Source organism: Nerophis ophidion, linkage group LG10 (assembly GCF_033978795.1).
Source record: "Nerophis ophidion isolate RoL-2023_Sa linkage group LG10, RoL_Noph_v1.0, whole genome shotgun sequence".
Taxonomy (NCBI): domain Eukaryota; kingdom Metazoa; phylum Chordata; class Actinopteri; order Syngnathiformes; family Syngnathidae; genus Nerophis; species Nerophis ophidion.
The window spans coordinates 36,863,834-36,878,210 of record NC_084620.1 but is presented as its reverse complement, the minus strand read 5'-3'; the positions used below and the strand labels follow the sequence as shown (position 1 = coordinate 36,878,210).

General features: G+C 37.7%; 1 protein-coding gene across 3 annotated transcripts in view; it reads left to right on the top strand.

Annotated features, from left to right (window-relative positions):
• arap2 (ArfGAP with RhoGAP domain, ankyrin repeat and PH domain 2) overlaps positions 1-14,377 on the top strand; it is a 288,224-nt gene that overhangs the window by 93,352 nt on the left and 180,495 nt on the right. For all 3 annotated transcript variants that reach the window (XR_009808512.1, XM_061913586.1, XM_061913587.1), the window contains exon 10: positions 6,237-6,343. Coding sequence is in view for 2 of the 3 variants with exons in the window: in XM_061913586.1 (XP_061769570.1) it covers positions 6,237-6,343 (107 nt within the window). In the remaining variant the exon portion in view is untranslated. The remainder of the gene's footprint in view (positions 1-6,236; positions 6,344-14,377) is intronic.

Sequence of the window (14,377 nt, the reverse complement as noted above, 5' to 3'; positions counted from 1 at the left end):
ATTATAATGCATAAATGAAATGTTTCTTTGCCTAACTGTCAATAAAATTCAAGTGCAAATGAAAACACAGTGTCACCTCTTAAGTCATAATGATTTTCACTCGAATACAAATGCAATCATTAAGCCATGATTGAGGTGAATTAAAAAATGTGATTTTCCAAGTTATGGATTTAAACACAGTACTGCTAAGTGAGAGGCAGTAGTCTTAACCTTTGAGCTATTCTTGGTCTTGTTGAGACATGATTTTTGCTCACATACAGATTTAATCAGTGGACAATGATAGAGGTAAAACACAGTAGCTCTTAGGAACAGATTCCGGGCCACAATGACAAATATAATTGAGGAGCCTTGTCTCAGTTAAACCACGATATAGGTGGAACAAAACATTTAAGCTCTGTAAGTTACCTAGATACTAGACCAGGATTTGAACCCGGTACCCCTTGTAGGAAGCCAAGTGTGAACCACTGATCTATCCTTGGTATTCTTGAGGGAAGATTCCATGCCCCAATGACAAATCTAACCGAGGACTCGTCTTGATACACTACGATGGAGGTGAAACAAAACTTGGGAGATTTGTAAGTTACCTAATGAACTGACTGGATATGGTACCCATTATCCCTTTATGGAAGTCAATGCTTTTAACCATCAGCTATCCTGGATCTTGGTGTCTTTATTTAGCTCACATTTAAGACATAGTTTTTAGAACAGATCGGTTTTGACAATTTTCAAACAATGTGTTTATTCAACACACCATCACCCTCACACCTTGGAGCCAACATTTGAACAATTAACAACCCATTATTAATCATTGTTCATCTTTCATGTTTCCTTCTTCCGCAGTATGAAATATGAGGCATGAGCGGCAGATATATGGCCGTGGCTTTGCAGCTGAGAGGCCTCGGATTGGTGGAAAATTGCCCTTCTATGAATACATTCTATGAGCGACATGTGAACTCGTAGGAAATGCCTTGTTTAGCGGAAAACATTCTTCTGGGTTTAACCACGTCTTGCTGAGACCGTTGACACTAAGATTGTTGTTTCTAATAATTTGTCACATCATAACTTGCAACCTCAGTATATTGCATGTGCACCTCTGGCACAGTCTCTGGAGAAAATGTGAATTAAGTGTTATTCTACGACAAACACAATGTGCGAAGGAACTTTCCAGCCAGGGGCTAGTTAGTTCTAGCTGAACTTACTCTTCACCCGGGGTAACACCTGTGTCTCCCAGACAGTGGTCAGTGACTTTCCGTGCGCTGCATGGTGGGGCCCCGAGGCATATCACTGATTTGTTGTGTTGTTTGTAGCGTACTTTTAAGATGACCAAATCCGTGAGTTTTAGGTATAACCGTACAAAATGAGCTACAGAGCTAGTCTAAAGCATTAGCATCCCAACATTAAGATTCCAACACATAGCATATGTGCTAATATTGGCATGCTAACAGTTAGCATCTTTCACATACCAAGGTATATAATTCTAAGGTGTATGGCTGCAGACGTACAGAAAAAAGTGTAAAATTAGCTGAAAAAGTTAACATGCCAATGTTAGCTTGCTAGCATGCTCACAGTTAACAAGTATCACATACCAAGTTATATGACTCTAGAGTAAATGGTTGCAAAACTAGCTAAACAAAAGTAAGCATGTTAGCAAGCTAATACTAGCATGCTATCATTGGGCTGGCGGGATGAAACACATTTTGGAGCTTAGGTAAGTTTTAGGGAAAACACGCAAACTCCACTCATAACCAAACCCAGGTCCTTCTCGCCGTGAGGCACAAATGCTAACCACCGCAAACCTGTGCTGCCTCATTAATGACAAATGTTATTTATTTACTAATTTATATTTATATTAGATTAGATGTATACAGTGATTTGTCAGCAAGGATGGGAATGTGATGTTCAGATGGTGTAGCATATATTAGCTAACATTTGATTATTTTTTTTATTTTTTATTATCCAATTACAATTAACCTATTTTAATTATTAACCCAGAAGAGCTCAACGCCCTCAAATATAAATTTTCTACTACTATTACCACCAAGCTCAGGAACTACACTGACACACTTCCTTCACAACACTCAAAATAGCTCAATGGTTAAGACTGAATGAAGGACGCTGGATTTGAATCCCAGTCTGGTTGACAGTATTTTGTTCTACCTCCATCATACTTTACTGAGTAAAATGTCCTCGTTAACATTTGTGTATGGAACAAAATCCACTTTCACAAGACTAAGGTTAGCTCAGTAGTTAAGACTGTTGACTAGAAAACTAGGGTGCTGGTTTTGAACTGCACTCTGCTAGACAGTATTTAATTTCACTTACATCATACTTTATTGATTAAGGAGTCCTCGATCACATTTGTGTATGGAACAAAATATTTTCCTTCACAAGACCCACAATAGCCCAGGAGTTAAAGGCCTACTGAAACCCACTATTACCCACCACGCAGTCTGATAGTTTATATATCAATGGTGAAATATTAACATTGCAACACATGCCAATACGGCGTTTTTAGTTTACTAAATTACAATTTTAAATTTCCCGGGAGTTTCGTCATGAAAACATTGTGTAATGATGACGTGTACGCAAGACGTCACGGGTTTTTAGGAAGTATAAGCGCTGCGCACACACACAGCTAAATATCGTCTGCTTTAACGGCATAATTACACAGTGTTTTGGACATCTGTGTTGTTGAATCTTTTGCAATTTGTTCAATTAATATTGGATAAGTCACAGTAGAAAGATGGAGTTGGGAAGCTTTAGCCTTTAGCCACACAAACACACAGTGATTCCTTGTTTAAAATTCCCGGAGGTGAAAATTTACAATGGATCAGAGTGCGGTCAAGCGAACATGGATCCAGACCAAATGTCAACCAGCAGGTTTCGGTCAGAAAATTGTGGTTAAAATGTCGCTTCTTACCGGAGAAAAGCTGAGCTTGGGCCGTCCGTACAGCTGCCGTCGACTTCCCTGAGACATTGACGTCAACACACCCGTGGAGACACCCTTCCGAATATCAGGTAATATTAAACTCACTAAAAGACTAACAACACAATAGAAAGATAAGGGATTTTCCAGAATTATCCTAGTAAATGTGTTTAATTAAAAACATTGGAATCCATCCCAATGCATTTGCGTTTTTTTTTTAACTCGTGTTTTTTTATTTTTTTATTTTTTTCTAGTCCGTCGCTATCAATATCTTTAAACACAAATCTTTCATCCTCGCTCAAATTAATGAGGAAATTGTCGTTTTCTCGGTCCGAACAGCACTTTTTGTTGGAGGCTCCCATTAAAAACAATGTGAATATGTGAGGAGCCCCCACACTTGCGACGTCATCGTCTGCGACTTCCGGTAGAGGCAGGGCTTTTCTCCAGTAGTGAACTTTATTGTGGATGTTGTCTACTAAATCCTTTCAGCAAAAATATGGCAATATCGCGAAATGATCAAGTGTGACACATAGAATGGACCTGCTATCCACGTTTGATTAAGAAAATCTCATTTCAGTAAGACTTTAAGTCTGTTGACTTGGAATGAAAGGTAGTTAGTTTGAACCCCACTCTCGTTGACAGTATTTTGTTTCACCTCCATCATACTTTACATTTGCCGTTGAGGCCTGAATAAGAAGATCCAGGATAGCTGAGATGTTATAACCATTAGCTCCAAACAAGGAGTACTGTGTTCGAATTCCTATCGGGTTGGTGGTTAACTAACAGAGCTAAAAGAATCAGTGTTTTGTTTCACCTCTATTGCAGTGAGAATAGTTTTTCTTTTATCGTATATCGATCATAGATTCACAATAAAATATGTGATTGGGGCCCCAAATATTGACTCAAGAAGACTAAGGATAGCTTTCTGGTTAAAACTGTTGTTTCACCAACATGTGCTACTGGGTTGGACTCCTATACTTTTTTTAATTGATCTCAACTCTGTATACTGCTGCTGGAATTTTAATTTTCCTGAAGGAATCAATAAAGATCTATCTATCTATCTATCTATCTATCTATCTATCTATCTATCTATCTATCTATCTATCTATCTATCTATCTATCTATCTATCTATCTATCTATCTATCTATCTATCTATCTATCTATCTATCTATCTATATCTCATTCAAAAAGTCCAAGGATAGCTGAGTGGTTGAAGCAGCCAACTCCCAATCAAAGGATACTGAGTTCAAGTCCCAGTCAGGTTGATCAGTAACTAGTCAAGTCAATTTTATTTATATAGCACGATTACAACAACTACTAAATTGAACCAAAGTGCTTTACAGGTAAAAAAAAAAACTAGGGAAGCTCCAGTGGGAGGAGTAAATGTTTTATATGATAGTTTACTGAGACAGGTTCTCAGTAAACCATGATATAAAACTTTAACTCGTCCTACTCAAGGTTTCTGAGTTACCAAGCAACCTGCCTGGGATTGAACCAAATCCCCTAAGATTTTAGAGCTAGCTGTTTAACCCTTCAGCTATTCTTGGTGTGCTCAAAACTAGATTTTGGGCTCCAATTACATATTTATTGAGAACCTGTCTCAGTAAACCATGATATAAAACATGTACTCTTGCTGCTGGAGCTTTCATAGCTACCGATGGACCTGACTGGGATTTGAACCCCATACACTTCAATAGGAATCAAGCTGCCATAACCACTCTACTATCATTGGTCTTTTTGAGTTTAGATTTAATGTCCCAATGACATATTTAATTGAGAACCTGTTTCAGTAAACTGATATAAAACATTTACTCTTGCCGCTGGAGATTTCATAGTTCCGATGGACCTGACTGGGATTTGAATTCAGGACCCGTTGACTGGGAACTAGCTGCTTTAACCACTCAGCTATCCGTGGTCTTCCAAATGCGAGATTTCAGTCCCCAATGACATATTTAATTGAGAACCTGTCTCAGTAAACTATGATTTAAAACATTAAGTCCTCCTGTTGGAGCTTTCCTAGTTACTGATCGATCTGACTGAGTTTTGATCCAGTCCCCGTTGATTGGGAGCTAACTGCTTTAACCCCTCATCTATCCTTTGTCTACTTCGTTCAGCGTTCCAGGCCCCAATGACATATTTAATTGAGAACGTGTCTCAATGAACTATGGTAAAATCAAGTACCCCTCCAGCTGGAGGTTTCAAGTTACCGCTTGAACTGACTGGGAGTTGAACCCAGTCCCTTTTCTTGTGAGTTAGTCACTTTAACCACTCAGCTATCCATGGTCTGCTTGGTCCTGTATTTTGGGGCCCTTTGATTCATAATTTTTGCCTCAAATACAAATGCAATAATTTAACTATGATAAAGGTGAAACTAAAAATGTGTTCCTCCAAGTTAGGGAACACAGCTAAGATGATTGAACTATCCTGGGTCCAATCTGGCAGCAGTTTTAACCATTGAGCTATCCTACGTCTTGTTCAGACAATATTTTTTATAATATACAAATGCAATCAGTAAACTATGATAGAAGGGAAATAAAAACAAAATCTTCCAAGTTATGGTTACGGAGCCAGTAGTAGTGACTGAGTGCTAACAGTCTTAACCATTAGCTCAGCTGTCTTGTTGTACTTGGAGTCCGTCTCATTCACTAATTTAATTGTGACGCCTGTCGTAGTAAACTACGATTGAGGTGAAACAAAATTTTGAACCCAAGTTACATATCAAAACCAATTAGGAGCCCACAGTGTTGACCATTGAGCTATCCTGGGACCCATCAAAACTTGATTTTCGCTCATATTCAAACTGAACAAGATGTTGTCAATTTGTTTATGGAACAAAATCCTCCTGCGCAAAACCAAGTATAGCTCAGTGGTTAAGACTGTTGACTAGGAAAGTAGAGTACTTGACTCCAACTATGCCAAAATAAGCCAAATATTTAATAAAGTTAAATACAAATAAGGCAACAAGAGAAGTATCCCACACTTCCCTTTTGTAAAGTAAATGTGTAGAGCAGACATGGGCATCTACATCAACTATATGATTTGCCTGTGCAGCTGGACAGGACAAATAAAAAGATAAAAATACATTTAACTTGGGATGTCCCGTAGGCCGGATTGTGGACGCTGTCACGCGGCCGTAGTATGGGGTGCCTTGATCTAAATGTCTAAATTCAATAGCTGGCATTCTTAAAAAAAAAAAAAAAAAGAGTTCATCCATTAGATAGTTTCTTCTATCTTTCTCACTGTGATGAGTGTACCCCAGCAGCTATTGATGTTTTTATTCTAACTCTCGATCTCTTTGTGCCCCTCAAGGATTACAAAGCGGGCCTGGCTATTTGCGAAGTGGAGCTGACGGCTGCCAATATACGAGACCTGGACCGCCGGGTCTTTGAAATCAACACGCCTTTCAAGAACTTCTGGTACGTTTGTATGTAACTGCACTAGAAAGAGTAAAACATAATTTTCTTGTAATACTATTTCACACATTTGAAGGTCAGTTTGTGGTGTAAAACAACAGCCAAATATATGATTTTTAATATATATTTGAATACTTTCATGTAAAACATTCAAATAAATAAGTGCTGTCAAATGACAATTTTTTAAATCATATTAATCACACTTTTGAATTTAGTAAGTTCATAAGTAATCACAGTTAAAATATTTGCTTGCAGAATTCAATTTGGCTTAAAATACCCCACATTTTCACACAAATTTAGTTTTATTCTCACTGTTTATCAAGCATTACATGCACATTTTGGAAGTCTTTGCAACAATATAGCAAACAAGGGCCGGCGTAGCTCAGATGGTAGAGCGGCCGTGCCAGCAACTCGAGGAAAGATACTTTACCCACCTTGCTCCTGATGGGTTGTGGTTGCATGGCAGCTTCTGCCATCATTGTGTGAATATGTGTGTGAAGGAGTGAATGCAATGTGTAATGTAAAGGGCTTTAGGTATCATTTCAGGTAAAGCAAAGCACTATATAAATACAGAACATTTTCAAAATGTTCGGTATACCGTTACTGATAAAGTACCGCGATACTAATTGATTGAAATTGGTACAATACTGGCTTTGAAAAGTACCTTAAATAAATACATTCTACATAAATTGATAATAAATAATAATAAATGGTTGTCTATCTGTGTTAGTCCTGCAATGTGGCAGTGACTTTTCCAGGTTGTACACTGCCTTCTGCCCGGGTGCCGCTGGGCTCGTCGCCAGAAAGGGACAAGCGGTAGAAATGGATGGATAATAATGAACATGTTTCTTAAATAAACTGCAAATGAAAATACAACTTCACCCCTTTAAGCAATATTTTTTGCGCTTAAGAAACTTCTCTTGATGCATTGTACTGTGCTTCAACATACGAGTATTATTATGGTGTGTGTATAAGGTAAGACATTCTGTATCATCTGGCGTTTTGTTTTCGCAATATTATGCAAAGCCAACCTGCTGATCTGTATTTGGGATCTGCATAAGTCCTGAAAATTTGCGCATGTCCGCCTTTGTATTCCGAGGTGGATAAGCTTCTTCTTTTTCTCTATCTTCTTGTTATAAGACATTCATCCTCCGCTGTTGCCATTTCTAATATAAAGTAGTGTTAAGTTCTTACTTATATCTGTCTTGCGATAAAAGCGCCAAAACATACCGGTATAGGGAGTTTTATTATTCACCCAAGGATTTTTAGTTATTAGATTTCCGGTCGGACGGTTTTTCACGGGATACATTTCCGGCCTTGTTGCTGTTTCAAGATGAGGAGATGCTGCTCCGTTATTGATTTAAGTAAGGTCTGAATGTCTGAAGATGCTGCCAAAGGTGAGCCATGTAAATAAGACCGCCCACAAAACGGCGCATCCTGAAGCGATTGTCAGAAAGCAGCTTGAAGATGATCTGTAAAACATCATCTATTCAACGTTTTGACCAAAGAACCACTATTACATGTTATGTAGACCACAAGGAAGTGTTTTACATTAGAAAAAAAAATAATAATAAGATGAATGCACAAATAATAATAATAATAACAATAACAATAATAATATGACTCCTTTAATGCTGTCATGTCTTGTGATCATGTTTTATTTAGTTATGTTCTGTTACTTCAAGACTCTATTAGTTCCTGTTATTTTATCCCCTGTTTTTTGTCACCATGGCGACCCATTAGTTTTACCTGTCTCACGTGTTGGACTCACGCACCTGTTTCAATCATGTCATTATTATTTAAGCCTGGTTTTTCAGTTGGTCGTTCTGGCGTCATCACCCTGTTTATGACCACTCTGTTTTAATGCCTGTTTAATGTTATAGTTCATGCTGCCCTGCTCACGTCACCACAAGTAAGATTTTGTTTATTTATGCCTAAGTTAGTGTCTTATGTTTTATGTCCTTAGTTTACGTCAAAGTGCCTTTTGTTTCCTTAGCCAAGTTTGTGTCTCCGCCTGGTGCTCGCCTTTTGTTTTCAGTTTTATAGTACCTTCACGCCATGTCCAATCCAGTTCATTTGCATTCCGGGAAAACCAACCGCACCATAGCCCCCGTTCCGACAAATGCGCAACTTTTGTATGAAAATAAACCTGACTAGACCCGCTCATCAGCAGTGCGCCTTATAATCCGGTGCGCCCTATGGTCCGGAAAATACGGTACATTCACCTCCCATGTGTCCCAGGTATGCGCCTCATTTTTCCCAGGAAAAACGATACATTGTGAACAACACATTTGTTTTAAAACTAGTAGGCTGCAACCACTCGTTGAAGTTGTCCTAAAACAACCCTTGATAGAATTTGTCGCCGAAAAATTCATTTCATTATCGGCAAAGTCATCGCTCATATTTTTGCCGGACAGTAACGAACATGTGCTTGTAAGCGCATTTGGTGATCGCCGAGTAACAGTAAGACAAAAATGTGAAAACTAAACATGCCAAAGACACAAATAACTTGCTCTACTAGCAAAGCGACTCTTGGGTTTCATGGCACATCTGGAGGAAAGAAATGCAGATGTGTGAAAAATAACTTATGAAGTAAACTTTTAGGCAAAGTCCACCAGCTAAATTTAGTTTATATACACCTGTGTGCATCTTTATAAACAGATCACCATAATTTTTTTTTCTTTTTGAGGAAGCTAGATATCTTTAAGTTATTTAATTTTTTTATGTACAAAAAGGAAAGTCAAAATAGCTGTGTGACAGGTCTCCAGCTGTCATCGTGTGGGTTTCCGTGACCATCGATGCAAGACGCATGAATGAGTTTTCTTGCCAGTCGGTCGCGCCAATTTCTAGCGCGCCGTTCCTTCCTTCTCGTCGCGGCGCACCTTTCGGTGGCCGGTGGCTGCGTCTTCTGCGGGGTCTCATCTCGCTCTGTTTCGATCTCGTCGTCTTCGTGGTCTGTTGTTTGCCGTGGTTTCTTCTCCTACTTCTGCCCCGATTGTTCCTCCTTCTCCCCTATTATGCTGCAGGAGAAGATGCAGGGATTGAGAGCAGGTGTGTAATCTACGCACCTAACTCTGATGGCTGCAGTGTCGCTCCAGGCGTGCCCTGCCTCTCTGCTCTGCTGCATGCTCCGCCTCCTGCCCGCCATCTTGGGCAGGATCACTGTTTATCTTAGCCTGCTGTCGGCTTGTCGGCTCCGTCTCTCCACAAGCTGCTATTTTGACTTTGCTTTTGTTTACATTAGAAAAATACTATTTCTTTTTATTATTTGCCTGCTATTGCTTTTAAAAGGACAGACGTTTAACTCTGTTATTATTTTTGCAACAGCTTAATGTGCAGCACAGCATAAATAAATATTTATGAATAAAGTACAGTAGTCATCTTTGTTGTTAATTAGCAAGTCTTTAGATTAATTTAAAGCCAATGGCTAAATTACAACTACTAAATTTACTTTCACTGCCCGATGCCGTGCTCATTTGTGCCGATGGTGTTTTAACGCTTAGGAGATGTGCTGTAACAAAATGGAAAAAGAAACAAAAAAAAAGAGATCCCGTTTTTCTCGAGTAAGCAGGAAAAAGATAATGCAAATGTGGAGTTGCTGTATATGTTCTGGTGTAAATCTTTCTCCACAGTCACATTTATAACCCTTTTTCTGAATATGTTTGTCCATCTAAAAAACCCAACACCAGCGAAATTGGCACGTTCTGTAAATCGTAAATAAAAACAAAATACAATGATTTGCAAATCTTTTTTTAACTTTCAACTTCAATTGAACGGACTGCAAAGACAAGACATTTAATATTCAAATTAAGAAACTTCACGTTTTTTTCCAATTAATCATTAACTTACAATTTAATAGCAGCAAAACGTTGGCACAGAGGCATTTTTACCACTGTGTTACATGGCCTTTCCTTTTACCAACACTCAGTAAACATTTAGGAACTGAGAAGACCAATTTTTGAAGCTTTTCAGGTGGAATTATTTCCCATTCTTGCTTGATGTACAACTTAAGTTGTTCAACAGTCCGGGGTCTTCGTTGTCGTATTATACGCTTCATAATGTGCCACACATTTTCAATGGGAGACAGGTCTGGACCACAGGCAGGCCAGTCTAGTACCCGCACTATTTTACTATGAAGCCACGCTGTTGTAACACGTTGCTTGGCATTGTCTTGCTGAAATAAGCAGGGGCGTCCATGATAACGTTGCTTTGATGGCAACATATGTTGCTTCAAAACCTGAATTTACCTTTCAGCATTAATGGTGCCTTCACAGATGTGTAAGTTACCCATGCCTTGGGCTCTAATACATCCCCATATCATCACAAATGATGACTTTTGAACATTGCGCCTAGAACAGTCCGGATGGTTCTTTTCCCCTTTGGTCCGAAGGACATGACGTCCACAGTTTCCAAAAACAATTTGAAATGTGGACTCAGTCACAGAACACTTTTTCACTGTGCATCAGTCCATTTTAGATGAGCTCGGGCCCAGCGAAGCCCGCAGCGTTTCTGGGTGTTGTTGATAAATGGCTTTCGCTTTGCATAGTTGAGTTTTAATTTCCGAACTGTAGTTACTGACAGTGGTTTTCTGAAGTGTTTCTGAGCTCATGTGGTGATATCCTTTTCACAATGATGTCGCTTTTTGATGCAGTACCACCTGAGGGATCCAAGGTCCATACTGTCACCGCTTACGTGCAGTGATTTCTCCAGATTCTCTTAACCTTTTGATAATATTGCTGACCGTAGATGGTGAAATTCCTAATTTCCTTGCAATATCTTGTTTTTGTTTTTTTTATTGTTTTTTTTTTAAATGAATTTATTAATCAATCCAACAAAACAATACATAATAATGCAATCAAATTCCAAAACCAAATCCGACCCAGCATTATTCAGAATAGCAATAAACAGAGCAATTGAGGACACACAAACATGAGACGGTACAATCCAAAAGTAGTGAAACAAAAATGAACATCATCAATATTATTAACAATTTCAAAATAGCAGTGACCAAAAATACCCCATTGATATCATCATTAAAAACGTTAATACAAAAAAAATTAAAAAAAAATTGAACAATGCATCGCATCTCATAAGCCCGACAACACACCGTGTCCAATATTCTACACAAAGATACAATAAGTCATATTTTGGTTCATTTAATACTTAAAACAAATTTCAATAATGGATCCCATATTGCAATGTCATTGGGATGTTTATATTAAGGAATGTGATTCCTTCTTTTGTTGTTTTCAACCATAACTCTTTTATTCTCTGACATTCCCACAATAAATGAACAAGAGTTCCCTCAGCTGCCCGACACTTCGTACATAACTTGCTATCTACTACACCAATTTGAAACAGCTGAGAAGATGTAAAACACAATTTATTCAATATCTTAAATCGAGTCAGCTTATATTTAATGTTTCTTAAGGGCTTATTGGCATTTTTCCAAATATCATTCCATGATATGTTTTTTTCATCCATTTCGAACACATGCATCATTTGCATTTCTGGTGTGGTGTTCAATAGCTTGTTGAGAAAAGTTATTCTTAAATTGTTCGGCAATTTGCTCACACATTTGAAGTGAAGTGAAGTGAATTATATTTATATAGCGCTTTTTCTCTAGTGATTCAAAGCGCTTTACATAGTGAAACCCAATATCTTAAGTTACATTTAAACCAGTGTGGGTGGCACTGGGAGCAGGTGGGTAAAGTGTCTTGCCCAAGGACACAACGGCAGTGACTAGGATGGCGGAAGCGGGGATCAAACCTGCAACCCTCAAGTTGCTCGCACGGCCACTCTACCAACCGAGCTATACCGCCCACATCCTTGATTGTGAATGACTGCTTTCATACCCAATCATGGCACCCACCTGTTCCCAATTAGTCTGTTCACTTGTGGGATGTTCCAAATAGGGGTTTGATGAGCATTCCTCCACTTTCTCAGTCTTTTTTGACACTTGTGCCAGCTTTTTTGAAACATGTTGCAGGCATCAAATTCCAAATGAGCTAATATTTGCAAAAAAATAAAATGTTCCAGTTTGAACATTAACTGTATTTTCTTTGCAGTATATTCAATTGAATATAGGTTGAAAAGGATTTATAAATCACTGTATTCTGTTTTTATTTACGATTTACACAACGTGCCAACTTCACTTGTTTTATGGTTTGTATTTATATTTTTGATATTGTACCTGATATTATCATTATTATTTTACACATGTTACACATTGATGTGATGTGTAATGTAATATGCCTGTAATGTAACTAGATAAAGCATTGAAAAAAAATCTAATAGCTAAATCACATCACTAACTTCAGAACTGTTTCAAGACTGTTACACCAACTTGTAGTTACACTTTTAAGACAAAAGCTCTTCATCTTCCTTATTAATTCCAAGTCAGTGTGCTCAAGACTGAGCTTGTGTTAGTGCACAAGCTGATAAAGTTTACACAGATGTTTTCGCACACAGTTGGCGATCTCAATGATTAAAGTCTGCATATTAATTTATACTAATTTGAACAGGGAAGTTTGCCAAACATGATGAATATTTGAAAATACAGCCTGTGATCAAGCTGAATTTTCATGGAAAACCACACACAGCAATGCTTTTTCACGCCACGCAGCAGGTCAGAAAAGGTCACGTAACTACGATCATTCACACATAAATAAAAGATGCAGGATTTACAGTATTATCAGGAAATGATCAGAGACATTTCAGATTGCTAAACCATTCATTAAGGTAATCAATAGCTTCAACAGCCTGAAAAACAACACAAAACATCTGCTGTTAATAACGCATCTCGGGGTTTGGACGCACCTGGTAAGAAGTCAAAGCATGACTAACAGTGCATCTGGAAAGTATTCACACTGATTCACTTTTTTCACATTTGTTATCTTACAGCTTTATTACAAAATGGAATTAATAACATTTTTTCCTCAAAATTCTACAAACAATAACCCATAAAGACAATTTGAAAAGTTTTGAATATATATATATATATATATATATATATATATATATATATATATATATATATAATATAAAATATAGGTTTGTGGGAAAAATCGATTCGAATTTGAATCGCGATTCTCACGTTGTGCGATTCGGAATCGATTCTCATTTAAAAAAAATCTATTTTATTTATTTTTTATTTTTGTATTTATTTATTTTTTTAAGCAATCCAACAAAACAATACACAGCAATACCATAACAATGCAATCGAATTCCAAAACCAAACCTGACCCAGCAACATTCAGAACTGCAATAAAACAGAGCTATTGAGAGAAAACACAAACACGACACAGAACAAACCAAAAGTAGTGAAACAAAAATGAATATTATCAACAACAGTATCAATATTAGTTATAATTTCAGCATAACAGTGATTAAAAACCCTTATTGACATTATCATTAAATATTTATAAAAATAAAAAAAAGAACAATAGTGTCACAATGGCTTACACTTGCATCGCATCTCATAAGTTTGACAACACACTGTGTCCAATGTTTTCACAAAGATAAAATAAGTCATATTTTTGGTTCGTTTAATAGTTAAAACAAATTTACGTTATTGCAATCAGTTAATAAAACATTGTCCTTTACAATTATAAAAGCTTTTTACAAAAATCTACTACTCTGCTGGAATGTCAGCAGACTGGGGTAGATCCTGCTGAAATCCTATGTATTGAATGAATACAGACTCCTTTTAAATAAGGAAAAAATTATTTTTGAATCGAGAATCATGTTGAATTGAAAAAATTAGATTTTGAATCGAATCGTGACCCCAAGAATCGATATTGAATCGAATCGTGGGACACCCAAAGATTCACAGCCCTAATATACAGTATATATATAGTTTAGTTATATAGCCCTAAATCATGACTGTCTCAAACGGCTGCACAAGCCACAACGACATCCTTGGCTCAGATCCAACATCAGAGCAAGGAAAAACTCAACCCAATGGGCTACAATTAGAAACCTTGGAGGGGACCGCAGATGTGGAGATCACCCCCTGGATGACTGGTGCAATGGACG